Source organism: Echeneis naucrates, chromosome 11, assembly GCF_900963305.1.
Source record: "Echeneis naucrates chromosome 11, fEcheNa1.1, whole genome shotgun sequence".
In the NCBI taxonomy this organism is placed as follows: domain Eukaryota; kingdom Metazoa; phylum Chordata; class Actinopteri; order Carangiformes; family Echeneidae; genus Echeneis; species Echeneis naucrates.
The window spans coordinates 4,013,968-4,028,155 of record NC_042521.1 but is presented as its reverse complement, the minus strand read 5'-3'; the positions used below and the strand labels follow the sequence as shown (position 1 = coordinate 4,028,155).

Here is a 14,188-nt window from a genome sequence, read left to right as displayed (position 1 = left end):
GGAGTTTTGTTGTGGCTGCTGCTGAGACACGTCCCTCCATGTTTACATGCAGGACCAGCCGCGTACATGTGACAGCGTGTATGTGCTAAATGAGCTATAAAAGCAGATGGCTGTCTGAGAGAAACCAGAGCGAGGCTCAGAGCAGCTGCAGGAAAGCCCTGTGGGAGTCTACAGAGACGGCCACCGGTCTCTCCGGGCGAGCCGACGGCGCACTGTAACAACACTGCAACAAGACGTTGTATGACAGAAACACACTGCTATGTGTGGGAAAGTCTCCCTTTGAAAGCGCTGTATCCATGTTGGATTACATCACTGAATAGTTCTGACTAAATTCAACCTCTTCGGGATTTCTTCATCGCTCCCGGTGTTTGCCCCGCAGGTCTCTTGTCAGTCAAACACTGTGGCAAAGTGCTGTGGTTTTTTCTGTTTAATGTTTGTGTGGTGATTGTTACTCAAGTCCAAACAAACCACCAATGGACTTTGAATCCCTTCACTTCCTTTGCGGCACAAAAACATCTGCAATTTAACAGACAACAACCTCTGAGTGTGATGATGAAAAAAGTATAGACCCAAACAAACTGTCCCCTTGTGTAGTTAAAAAGAGTTGAAGTGTGACCTTGATGAGGAACGTGGTATAATATTCTGCATTTGGTTAAAATTTGACCTGCCACATTTTGGAGCCACTTGAAGACTTTAAGTATGATCACGTGGGAGAAACGGGACAGTAAACCAGAAAAGTCTGGATCAGGAGACGGGAAAGAATCAAATTCAGTACCCAGATTCTTGGTGCCTTGTTGGCAGAGCGGAATCATTTTTATGGGCTTGTAAAATTGAGTATCATTAGCAAATTTCGTATACAGAGAGAACAGAAAAGGGCCGACAACAGAGCCCTGAGGTCACCCCACATTTCACAGTAGGCACCAAATATAGATTTCACTGTCTGCTGCGTCTCCATCTTTCTGGATTTATCCAGAAAAATGACGACAAAACTCATCTGCTCTCAGTTAAAATGTAAACGTTTGATCTGTTGTAGCCTGAAACACGAGTCTGTATGAGTTGAAACATTCATTTCACACTGTTGACGTGTGCAGCACATCCACGTACACTCGGGGCCCTCATTAACATCCGACCTCCTCCCCTGAGGCCAAGCGGCGCGAGGCAAATGGCTGTGGAGACACGCACATTGTTTTTCAAAAAGGGGGAGGAAGGAGGAAGAGAATAGGTGAGAGGGAGCTGAGGATCTGACTGCTGTTTTGTAACGCGATCAATGACCCGGCCTTCCCTCAGATCCTCATTTCCTTTTGTTACACTCTCACCGTACTGAGCCTCATCAGCTGCAGATCTCATTAAGAGTCATCTCCTTTCCTGAAAGACTCGGCCGCTGTAACAGTCTCTGCTGCTGCAGCGAGGATGCTACTGTGATTAGATTCACAGATACGAGACCGACATCTGTCGACCGGATGGAACTTATTGGCTGCCGTCACGGTGGATTCCTCTGATTGGGTGGTTGCGTCACAGCCTCCATCTCTGATGGGGGGGCGGGGTTGTCTGTGAACTCCTGTTTCAGGTTTTCAACATTTCCCCAGAAATGGCTCCCTGTGGTCAGCAGGGGAGGAAGAAATATGAAGACCCTACCAAAGTAAAAGCACCAGTACATTCATCACAGGTTCAAAGTAAAAGCACAGTTTTAATGTAAAAATACCAGTATGTTAAGGAAAAACTTAAAGTATCAAAATAAAAGTACTCAGCATAAAATATTTCCACCCTCTGACTGATATATCATCATTCATTATTAATCCTGATGTGTAAGCAGGATTTTACTGCACTTTTTACTACTCTTACAGTTTAGCCATGAGGTTCCCCGCTGAGGCATCAGGTTTTAAAAAGGGGCTGAGGATAAATGTGAGGTGCTGTGAAAGGATTAAAGGGAGCAGAAAGAGGAACAAAGTCCTGCTCCACCAGCCAGCTGCTGTTTGTGCAATATTAGATAATTTGAACTCAGTGAAATGAAACCATGTAAGAAGCAAGCAGTCTGATTTTTTTATTTATTTATTTTTTTTTAAAGATGTGACAAACTAAAAAGGTTTGCAGCTGTCGATTAAATCTTCGTGTGATATCTTTGATGAGCTTCTCGTATGTTTTAGTTTTGAAAAGGAGCCGGTCAGAGAGATGTGGCAGAGTAAACGTTGAGCTCTAAGTGGTGAAGCAGAAGTATGAAGTGGCTCATCGTGAAATTGACGAGTGGCCTCAAGTGACTGTGCCGGTTAGACTCTGCCGGTCTGCTCAGGTGGAAATGAACCAAATCTGAATGTGGCCTTTGTCTGCATTTCTGCTCTGATGTTGTGAGAAGAGGGGCATGATGGGAGCTCTGTGATCAGACAACTAGACGACGATGGTGTCAAACTGGAGAGTTTCGTTATTCGTCAGCTCTGACCAGGCGGTTTTGGATCAGATTCAGTTTGGTATTGAGGGTGTGAAGGAGTCTGCGTGGGCGGCTGCTGTGTGCGGGGAGCAGAGGAAGTTTTGGCAACAAATGCACTTGGACTATTTTGAAGATGAATGACTGAGGATGTGTGTGTGTGTTCTGCAGACATCTTTAACCTAATGGACACCGTGCATTAGTTGAATTATCACCAGCTCAGCTGTCATTGATTCAGATGTTCCTACAGGCATGAGGCAGTGTGTCCTTCATACACACACACACACACACAGACAGGCAAACACATACTTTGTTTGCAGAGTGATTCCTCTTCAGGTCATCTTTGAGAACAGGAGGGGTCGATTCGACGGAGCCGTCGGAGTGAGTCAGTGCTTACTTTTGTTTATAACTCACCAACAGCGACTTTACGCTGCTGCTTTGGTCGGAATAATTACAGAGCTCCGTGTTGATCCTGGACGCTTCGCCTGTCAAGTATTTATCTGGTGTGCCTCAGTAGTGACGCTGCAGAAAGTGTCTGGCCACACTGTTTGTTCTCCCCAGCCTGCATAAATATTATCTTTTTTTTTTTTTTTAACCTCTTTTGTGGCCAAACTGTAAAACCATCAGAATTCCCAGGAATGACGAATCCAAAAATAAAACAGAGAGAGCTTCCCGGTTTTTTTTTTTGTTTTTTCATTTTGTGAGGTTAAACCTACAGCCGAGCGTCAGTCAGGGAAATGCCTCTGTCATTTAAGAACCAGATAGTCATGTTTATGTAACAAAGCGGGCTTAGCCCTCACCGGGGTGAATCCCTTCCTTTAAATATCGACCATGCCGCTTTTTTTAAAAGCTCACAGTGAGCCCTTCCTCCGAGCCTGCAGCTTTATCTTGGCCGTCGGTGTCAACATCGGCCTGTCAGTCACTGACTGTTTACCAGCCTCTCCTCTTTTTAGAGCTCTAGCTGAGAGCTACAATTTCATATTGACTTTAAAAAGCTCTCCCAAGATCCTGCAGTTTTCCCAGCCTCTTCCAGCGCCCACACACGGCCTTGAATGTCTTTTTATTTTTTATTTTTTTGGAGTTAAAAACAATATTGCTGCTGGGTGTTTTTCCACGGATTCCCTCAGTTAAGATTAAGAGCAGCAACGCTTTGCTCTTTTTAAGTCAAAGCAAGGAAAACCTTTTTTTTCTCTTTTTTTCAGGCTGCTTAATGTGGTTTACATGGACTCCAGTCAGATAAACTGATAAAATCTAACTGAGCTTTAGAAGAAAATCTATTGGTTAGAGGTGCAGAAAGAAAAACATAAGCAGCACGGAGGGAAAAGAGAAATGTGCTTTTTGGAACTACTTTTGAAATTTGAGCTTCATTTATCTGCTGAAGAAGCCGTTTCTGTGCTGTAGAAGGATGAGTAGTGACATTTTGACTAATCTGGAGGTCGATCACTGACCAACCTCATTATTACGATTAAAATGTTCCGAAGTTGAACTCAAACGTGAGAACACTGGAATCGTCACCGTTTGATAATCTTAAGAAGAAAAAGGCCGAAATGAAGAAGCATTTATCAAAACTGTTGCCAGTTAATTTGTCACTCGACTAAACGATCACTACACCAATCAATTGTACTTTTCGATGAAGAAGGAGACAATTAGGCCAACTCATTGTGGAGAAGCCACATCAGTCACAAATGATAACCCAACCCAATTTTTGCTAAATTGTTCCCCAAATAGTTCAACTTTTCTATTTAAAATATATTTAATAACGTCAGCTGGAATAAACAATCAGGAATGCAACACAAAGGAAAAGCGTCCAAATCTTTCAACATGTCTGAAGGGGATTTTTAAGGCGACTCTGCTCTAACAAACACACAAAAATCAAACTGAAACCAACAAACTGCTAACACGCAACTTCACCACTGAGGAGGAACTGAAAGGGAGGCCGTAGGATCGCATCAGGTTGTTGAAATAAAATTTGTGCTCTGCTTCAAAAACCTCAGAGTTGTTCTCACTCAGTAAGTGGAGCTGTTGGGCAACCAGCAGTTGGCAGCGCCCGTTCAATCCCTCCCCTTCAAACACAAACACAGAGAGGGAGGGAATCTGAGAGAAGGATCCCCTTGAGGGTGCCAAAACCGGTTTGAGTGACGTCACCCAGCCTGCTCTGTTTGGGCAGGTCCTCCTCCCCCCTCCTCCCCTCCCTCCCCTCTTCCTGGGCCTTACAGGAATTCCCCTCCTCGTCACATTATTCTGCGGAAACCACTGGCTACACCCCACATCGCTGCAGCTCCACAGCTGATAGGATGAAAACGCACACTCGTGACTGCTTGTGTTGACACAGGAGTGTGTGGTTGTGTGTACTTGTTTTTTTTTTTTTTTTTGTTTGTGTTTTTTTTTTTTTTTTTTGTCAACTTGCCTTTTGTTCCTGAACAAAAGGAGTCGCTGAGTGTTTGTTCCATGAAACATCAGCAGAGTCCCGGGTAAGCACTGAACATTTTGTCCTCGTCACTGTTGAGAAACACTTTAACCAACAAGCTGAGAGCGAGAGATGCTGCATTATTTTACTATAAAGTGACTGTTTGTCCTGTGCTGAATGGGACTTTGAGGCCAGATTTGTGTGTGTGTGTGTGTGTGTGTGTGTGTCCGGGCTCCGAAGGGTTGAAAGCTCCTAAAAGCCGCCGTCCACCAAGAGATCTCGGCTCACGTCAGACTGGATGTGACAGCTCCTGTCAATGTGAACGGCTCAGTCAGTCAGTCAGGAAGCAGTCAGTGTGCTGTCACTCAGCTGTGGCGCCACGGTAGCCAACAACAAGTGGGCAGGATAGGACGGTGGCGCCTGAGGATTCACGCCGTTGTTGGTAGAGTCGCTCTCTGTTTCTGTCTGACAGGCACTGAGGGACCACTGGCAGCTCCGTACAAAACATACTGATGTAAGTCCTGAGTTTTATTCATCGTGAAGTCTGATTTGTCCATTATCATCACCACGAAGCTGTGACCTGCAAACTTCTCTTAAATTAATGTTGTCTGTTAGCTGCTTTACTGTGGTGCAGAGAAGCTTTGCATTAAAGGCTGCATGTTTAATGCAAAGACTTTTATTTGATTGTTTTCTGGTTTTATTAACTTTCAATAAAATAGTGAAAACTTGAAGCTGCTTAGCAGATTTCTGTCTAAAAAATAACTTTCATCAATCTATCAGCTTTTGCATATGAACAGCAGTAAACATGCTGTAAAAATGCACAGATGAAAAAGCCGAAGCACTTCAAAAGAAGCTTTTATGACTTTTATGAAATTCAAACCAACAGTTTTCCATGACATTTGAGATTTAAGACTAATCATATATCAGTAGCTAGATAAAGTCTTCTGTCAGTATGCTCAGGATTAGTTGACAGTTTCTTCATCATGATTGCAAAACACACTGTGGGTCTTTTTAAGGTGTCACCACTTCTCCTTTGGCTGACGCACAAAGCTCGCTGCGTGCTTGCCAAATGTGTTTCTGCACTGAAACCAGTGACATGTGCTTCCTGCCTGATGAGCCCCGTCCAGGCGTCGTTAGACGACTCTACAGCTGCGACATTAGTGTCAGGACTCTGACAAACCTGAGGGGCTGAGACGCAGACTGGACAGAGGTGATGTGCTGCTCGTTTTTTGTTTTTTTTTGTGCCTCCATAAAGAAGGAAGTGAGCAGTGTATACATTCGAGGTTGCGCTGCTGAATTCAATGAGCTGTCTGCAACTTATCTGACACAGTTAGACTCAAAATGACAGAAACCAAAAGTGAAAAGTAGTTCCGAGTTCAGTCAGGACTTAGAGAACCGCAGCTCAGTGTCACAGCCGAGAATATTTGTCTAAAAATATTTGCTCAGGTTCTTTACTTTAAGCTGCTATATACACATTTTAGCTGCTCTGTTCGACTGTAGTTAGCATGCTAGTTATGTAGCACGGGGTTTTTTCTGTGTTGGACTGACGGCACGATTCTGCTCGTATGAACATCTTGAACGCAGAGGTTTTACAAGTGCAGCATCTGGGGAGGATTTACGGTTTCTCTGTTGTGTGCACTCTTTTCTTTTTCTTTTTTTTTTTTAAACACTCTCTCTGACACTTTGTGGATTAAATCAATGTGGTTCCGCTGTGGAGCATGTGGTTGTTCTTTCAGCATCATTCTGCACAGCCGCAGCGCCTCTTAAATGTGTTTTGTATGCCTGGACGTCGGCTGCAGATCCAACACAGGTTATCTGCACACCGCAAACAGACTGCTGCTTTTATAGCTGCATTTATTGAAATGGACGAGTCATAATGATTCATTCAGTTTTATTGTTTGTCATTATCTGGAGTACGTTTTGTATCAGGCCAAGTATATCATGTCACAATCGCCACATTTTAGTTGTGACCTGACTTGTTTGTTAAAAGGAGACGATGAGGGAGTGATTTGTAAGAAAAAAGAAAAGAGTTGGAGGGCATATTTTAGTGTCTCAGGCTCAATCTGTCATTCTCAGAATGCACAAGCTGAGAAAAAGAGCCCAAAGATTGATCGGTAATGACAATAACGCATTAACTGCTTGCTGCAGGTTGTATTCTTGTGATTTATTTTACTACATCCTAAAACGGGCTTCCCAGACTTCACACCTTCTATGAGTTGCGAGTGCGAGGGAAGGAAATCACGACTTGGTGTTTCTTGGCTCGGCGGTTCTGTATTGTGTTTGCTCGGGCTCGTCCTCGTCTGTTTTGGTGCAGGCAGATTTTTGGGGGACGGTCTAGAAAAGATGCAAGAGGTAATATTCACATTCACATTCACGTTCCGTCCTCCACCTGCACTGTTACCCCCCCCCCCCAAAACACATTTCTACCCACCCAGTAGGTTTCTCGCTCTATCAATTTTTCACGAGGGTGCCCACGCACTCCCAATAATCAGTGGCCTCCAGTCTGCTGCTGCTTCTTCCACCTACAGTTTCCTGCGGGGGCAGCAGCACTGTACAGATACCGCACCAAACCACTGTCTGTGTGTGCAGGAGGCAGCGTGTGATCAATACTTCATGTGTTGACTGCTTGTTTGCAGCTTTGGAATAATTACTTCTCCTCCAATTACTGTCGTTATTGAAAATGGAACAGGTAACTCGGACAGCTGCATTGTTCATCCTCCGTATGTGTGTTTGTGCGCTACAGCTACATCTCTCCCTCCGTTCGCAGCCATACATTATTAAAAGGTGCCTTCCCAGAGCTCTGGCTGGTGCCGAATTTTTTTAACTCGTACCTGCCTCGGCTCTGTGGTTTTCTATTCAGCTGTTTGATGCTGCAGATAAACAACGTCTCCCCAGTTGAGGGCGAAACTCCAGCCTGCAGAGAGCAGGACTCACTTCAGCTCTTTGTTTTATACCGAACCCTAAACCCAACGTGAGACGTTTCATCTGTCAAGCTTTTTGATACACAACTCCAAATTTGATGGATTTGCTTCATTAAATGTGTAACTAGTTATTGATTCATAAAAGTTTTATGAATTTATTGTTCAGTTTTTTTAACAAAGCATATATATATATATATATATATATATATATAGATATAATACTGCAATTATTACTGAAAACATTTTGATTTGGTGAGAAAAGGATGGAACTAATTGACAAATCTGAATGTTTATTGTTAAATCTGGATACTCTTCAGTCAGTGTTACGGGCTAAAAGCTGAAACAATTGGTTTATAAACAAAATTTGATGGTTTTAGATTAAATCCCCAGCTATTCTTATTACTGATTCATATTTTCAGCCATGAAAATTTTCTTCCAGCCTTCTTCAAGGTGAATTTTGGATTTTGTCTGTTTGGTATAATGTTGTTATTTTGTAAATTTAAAAGAGAAAGCATCATGAAAATACAATTTTGATCTTCATGAAATCATGACAGGCATTAACAGGAACCCAAAATGAACAAACTAAAATTGGATTTTTTTTTCCTTTTGTAAATCTGATTGTCACCACCTATACCCAGCTCTGTCTTTACGTCTTCACCCCGTCTGTCTCTGTCCCCTCACACGTCCATTACACTTGACAGAGCGAACCGCTCCGGCTCTCAGTCTGACTAACTTGAGGAAGTCACTGAGTGGACTGATGATGACAGACTGTGTTGCATCATCGTCCGTCCATGATGACCGGGACAGAAATCACCACACTTCCTGTAGCGCTCGCTCTCCTCAGTGAACTCCCCAGGCTGGCTTATCTCCCCGGTGGCTGCCGGGAGTTTCTTTGTACGGGCGTGTCCATGAACATAAAGACCTTGTCAGACGCTGACAGTATCACTGACAGCTGCTGAGGGCTGCAGAAAACAACCTCTCCTCGGCAGGCCGCAGGAAGAAAGAGGAGATAAGATCAAGACGTTTCCCTTAAAGGAAGAAGGCAGATCTGCAGAGCTCACACATCACCCAGCTGTTGTTATGACGATCGGAGGAGATGTCCCTGTTTAATAATAGCTGTTTTATCGCATGAAGCATGATTGCAGTTGTTCAGAAAGTGATTCACTGTCAAGGGAGGACGTTTCTTTCACATGAAAGAACAAACTGGGCGTTTTTCAAAGTGAACCTAGCTCAGGATTTGGCTGCTGCAGCTGGATGGCGCTCAGCCTCCTGCAATGAGACTCACTGTAAAACAGTGTAAGGAAAAGCCATGTGGAGGGAAGCTGCAGCCAACAATTACAATTACTTATGAATTCATCTGTGGAACAACCGTCTGTTTAATCAGTGTATTTTTAAATGTCAGAAATATGAGGAAAACATGATGAAAATCATCCCAATCTGCCAGAACCTGATGTGACATCCTGTTCAGCTTCAGCTTGCTGTTACATAAAACGAAGCTGGAAATCTTCACCCTCAATGTTTGCTATTGTTCTTCAACAGTCTGCTGGTTCAGGTTATTTTTCTGCTGATTACCTAATCCTTAACTTCAGCTCTAATGTTAGATGTAGATGAGCTTCATGTTACGCTTTTTTTTTTTTTTTTATTATTGTCAGTTCATTTCTCTGTGAAATGTAAAATGTCAGAAAATATGAAATAGTTTTTCAGACAGTGTTTTTTGTCCAGAATCTGAAATTATTTTCAAGATCACATAAGACATAGAAAAGCAGGAAAATCAGTGGAGTTTTTTTTATTTATTTATTTTTTTTACTTACAGGGTCAATAAACGATTAACATCCTGTAGCAGGTGCTGAATTTTCTTCGGCTCAGCCAACAGCCTGCGTTTAGGTTTCCGCCCGTGTTTACCATCTGTTTTTGTTGGGTTGGAAAATGTCTTTCTCGGTGACATCAGTCGGTGTGTTTGATGTTTGTGTGTGTTTGCACTCAGCCGGGTGGGTACGGCGAGCTGGTGGAGGTGCTCGAGTTACATAATCTCCAGCTCCCTCCCATAGAGTGAAAAGGAGGAAGGGGGCAGCTGCCGATTCCCTTCTCGTCATCTTCAGCCTGCTGAAGCATCTCGAGCTTTCCTCTCCTCCTCACGTGTCTTTCCCTCTTCCCTCACATCCTGCTGCTCTCATCCAACCATCAAACCCATCTGAACCTTTGCAGAAACACGAATACGAGCTCCACACCAACAGGGGAATGACTTTAAAGCATTGCTGTTGGGTCTGTTGCGTCATAAGGTGACTCGCCGTTCACTCATCCGGTGCAGTTCCTGCATGCTCCTCTGCTGGTGGACGCCCCATCTGTCCACACACTGTGGTCCACTGGCATTGTTCAGGCTTGTTGCTGGTATGCTGGCGCGGTGCTGCGCATACTGATGACACCTCAACCCTCACAGATGCTGTTTTTGCTAAACACCCAGCCGACCCCCACCCTTCTTCCCTCAAATCTCATCTTTGATGCTTGCAGCAAGAGCTGAAGCCAAGCCGCCAGGGCCATCTGAAGCACGTGAATGCGCCGCATATGGCTGTCATGAAAAGCTGCCACTATGCCGTTGATGGCTGCCACTTGGCAGGGTGAGGCCCAGCAGGGCAGGCTGTTGAGCAAAATATGAATGAGTTACAAGCTGGCTGAGGGGGAGGGGGGCGAGGAGTCCGGTGGGTATTTGTTGGGCAGCAGACGGGGGGGGGCGAGGCAGTTGTGCTGGCCGGAAGTTGCCACTTTGCTCTCTGTAATCTCATGTAATCAACGGGGGGGGGGGGGGGTCCGTTTCCATGAGTTCGGTTTATTAGGTCTGCAGGTCTTGAGGCGAGTTGGTGCTATAGCTCATTAGCATGTGTTTAGATCTGCAGGTCTTTTCTGATTCTGATCCCTCTTAATGAAGCTTAGATGTGCTTCCCCTCCCACTGTGCACCCCCCCCCCACCGGCTGCAGCTCACACCAGGTGGGTGGCTGCGAGTCAAAAGTGCACACATTTCCTGTGCCGTGACGTCACTTCGGCCCCCTGCTTATAAGTGCTGCCGTTGTCATGACAGTGACCAGTGAAGGAGGCCGACTCCCTCGTCCATGAAATCCTGTTGAACTGACGTGCAACCCCCCCCGCCCCCCCCCCGATCATCCTCAGATTTCACGTTGCACAGATCAAAGATCACGAGTCACCAGCCTTGAGAAAGCAAACAAACCGCCGTCCTTGTGTCTGTGTTAGCTCCAGGAGGAGCCATGTTGAAGGTTATCACGCTTCAGAGTATTAGGACTTATGAACTGGAGGGCAGCTGTAACTATACAAGATGAGCTGTACTTTAAATGGATAATGCAATAAAACTACCACGTTTAATAACATCAGCAGAGTATTAATTCATATTTCACTAAATTATTTAAGCCAAACTGATGTTTTTTTATTTGAGCGAGTGGCTCTGTGTTTTCAGAGCGTTGGCAGCTTTAACTCTGGCAAACAAAGTTAAAGAGTGACTCGTCTGCAGGTTGCACAGTACACGAATCTTAGGAGGGAGTTTGAACATCCTACAAAAGACACATTTTCTCTGTTTTGTTTAAAACCACACTTTGTAAACAGTTTAGTCATAAGCAGAGCTGTGTGACAGTGCTCTCTCTCTCTTCCTGCCCTCAAATTTTGTGGTCGTGCTCCACGGGCTCTGGTTTTCATCTCGGACAACATGCGGCATTTGTGTGCATTCCTTTTGTTGTTTTTCCTCGTGGTTGAAGGACAGTTGAACGGATGGTGATGAATGTCTTGAAGCCCCGCAGTGAAACATGTAGCCATCACCGCGACCACCTCAGCAACCCCAACAGCCAAAATGAGGGAAGTTGAAAGAGTCTGTAATTATTCCCTGTTGTCCTAATAACTCGGGCTTTGGGAATGGAATACTTTTTTTTATTTTTGTCCTTTTGAGGGTACCGCCACCTTGTCCCTTTCCACTGGTTTGGTCTGGGCTTTCCTGTTCTTTTTCCATGCTTCAGAGCTTTACTTCATGGGTGTTATTCAGCCCAAGGAGTCCTGTTTGTGGCTTGTTATGCAAGGAGAGCAATCAGGTCTATAATAGTTTACACTCCAGTCTCCAACCATACACAACCACAAATAAGATTTTTGTTTGGCAGTCATCACTTATGCCTTCGTTTGCCTGTGCGGTCTAATACGAGACATATGTATCAAGCTGTGCAAACAATGAAACATAGACAGGCGAAAATCTTCCTCCAGGGTTTCTTACCACTAAAACAAGCATTTATTATCACAAATTGGTTTGCAGCAACACAGCTATTTACCCGCGGAAGCCGTAGTAACCGAGTTGGCAGTGCTTGTTGCTAGGAAAACACGGACCACCTGATTCTTTTGTCGGACGGCAAAGGTGCTCCGATGGTCATTTATATGTAAATAGGCCAGAGATGAGCGCACACCTCTGTCTGTTTCTCTGCCCTCTCCTCGTGTGCCTCAGTCGCTGTGTTTTCTGCTGGCAGGATGCCTTTGTTTTGCTCCACGGCAGCAGAGGGGTGGGGATGCATTATGTAATGTGTGGTGTGTGCCCGGGATATAGAGGAAACAGAGATGGAGATGGGTGTGACTATAGTAGCGCACACACACACACACACACACACAGATGATGACATAATCTACTGACCTCCTCTGTGGCCCGCTCATGTCCGCCCCCTCCTCTGAGTATTCCCGGCATCGCACTCTAATTTTGGGAACCACAGAAGAACATCCTATTTCACCCTCGATTAGTGTTTGTTCAAACTAGGACAAAATTGTTACCACTGGTCTTCCAAGACTTGTCTTACACTCTAATGTCATGTGCAGGGCATGAAAGCCGCAGTGGGTTTTTCCGTCTAGTTTCCATGGTCATGGGAGGCAGAGGCATGCTGCAAGCTGTGCCAGGCTTTTCTAGTAATCACCCATTTTCCTCTCTGGTTAATGTGCATGTTGCATGTGCACTTGTACTTGCGTACTTACTGTGTCTCTGCTCACCTTTACGTTTCTGTTTCCTCCTGCAAGAAGAAAGCGATTATTGTAGTTTACGTTCAACAACATTTGACTTTGCCACCCAATAATCTCAGGAAGAGCTTCCTGGAAAGAGTAAAAAAGAGTGTCCTCCGCTCACTTCCTTTTAGTTTTAAGTAGCATAGCTTGATACTATTATGAAGAGGACAGGGGGTGTACGAAACATCTAAAAGAAAACGAACATAGAGTTCAGCATTAATTTAGAGTGAAGTTTGCAATTATTAACTAAATGAGTGGAGTCATTGATTTGACGTTGATTCATCCGAAGGCCAATAAGTAGACTCAGTAATGTCTCGACTGTGATTTGAACCAAACCACACGAGCTTTTTCCTGGAGAATTTAAAGAAATGAATGAGAAATAGCGGACTTGTAAAATGAAGCGTTACCAAATTGTCTTGTGGTGAGCGCAGCCAGAAAATGCTTCACCTAATAGGAAGTGAAAAGAAAAATAGGGAAAATTGGAAAATAGCTGCTGTTGGTGCAACAGATCTCCTCCTCAAAGTAATTGGAAAACAAAACTTTTTAAAGTAGACTTTTCATTTTAAAATGTCATCTGTCTTTTCATATTTTCAACAGATTATATATAAACCTGTAGAAAACCTTTCCTGATGAAAATAGCAGGTTTAGCCATTCACACCAAACTGAGTCTGCGTATATAATTGATATTGATTATAGTAACATGCAGTCAGTCACTTCCCACACATCCATACGGTTCATGCAGAAGCAGTCCCTCACCTGGTGCATTGTGGGGGAAGGTTGTGACATGTAGAGGTTGTCCTCTCTCAGGGTGGTGTGGCGTCTGAACGTGCAAATTACTCTGTAGGTTTGATGTAGCTGTGATAATGAGAGTGAACGAACTAAACTTGCTTGCAAACTTAAGCTGTATACTCTCGATGTGTAGGCCTGCCTGTTTGGTTGTGTTATTGTGTGTGTGCGCACAGGCACCCCCCCCCCCCCACCCCCACCCCCACCCCCTTTGTGATTACACTAGTTTCCATAATGGAATAGCGAGCGCGCTCCCTCAGCTTTGGAAGAATATCTGGTTCTCATTTTGAAAGCCCTTCATCCTGCTTCAGCCGTGTGGGAAGCATCCCCAGTATCATTAGTTACATTCTCCACTGCCTTCACTGTGCAGCGGGAGCCCATGTGCATGTGTGCGCCGCACGCTCTCCGTGCTGAAAATGGTTTCTGCTCTTCTGTTACAGATAAAATCGAAGAGGCGCAGAAAGAGCTCAAAGACCCCAAAGGCTCACAGAAAGGTAAGAGATATTGACTGTGAGGAGTTCCTTTAAAAAAAAAAAAAAGAAGAAAAAGAAATGTGAGGAATGTCTGTAGGAGAATTAGTTTTGTGTTTTCCTATTTTCCTATGGTCTGAACTCTAAAGCTGTGTT

The 14,188-nt window shown here is 44.4% G+C and overlaps 1 protein-coding gene across 4 annotated transcripts in view; it reads left to right on the top strand.

Moving 5' to 3' along the window:
• Nucleotides 1-14,188, top strand: part of hivep1 (HIVEP zinc finger 1) — a 47,676-nt gene that overhangs the window by 20,826 nt on the left and 12,662 nt on the right. For all 4 annotated transcript variants that reach the window (XM_029513572.1, XM_029513571.1, XM_029513573.1 and 1 more), the window contains one exon: nt 14,003-14,056. In XM_029513572.1, the coding sequence (XP_029369432.1) occupies nt 14,003-14,056 (54 nt within the window). The remainder of the gene's footprint in view (nt 1-14,002; nt 14,057-14,188) is intronic.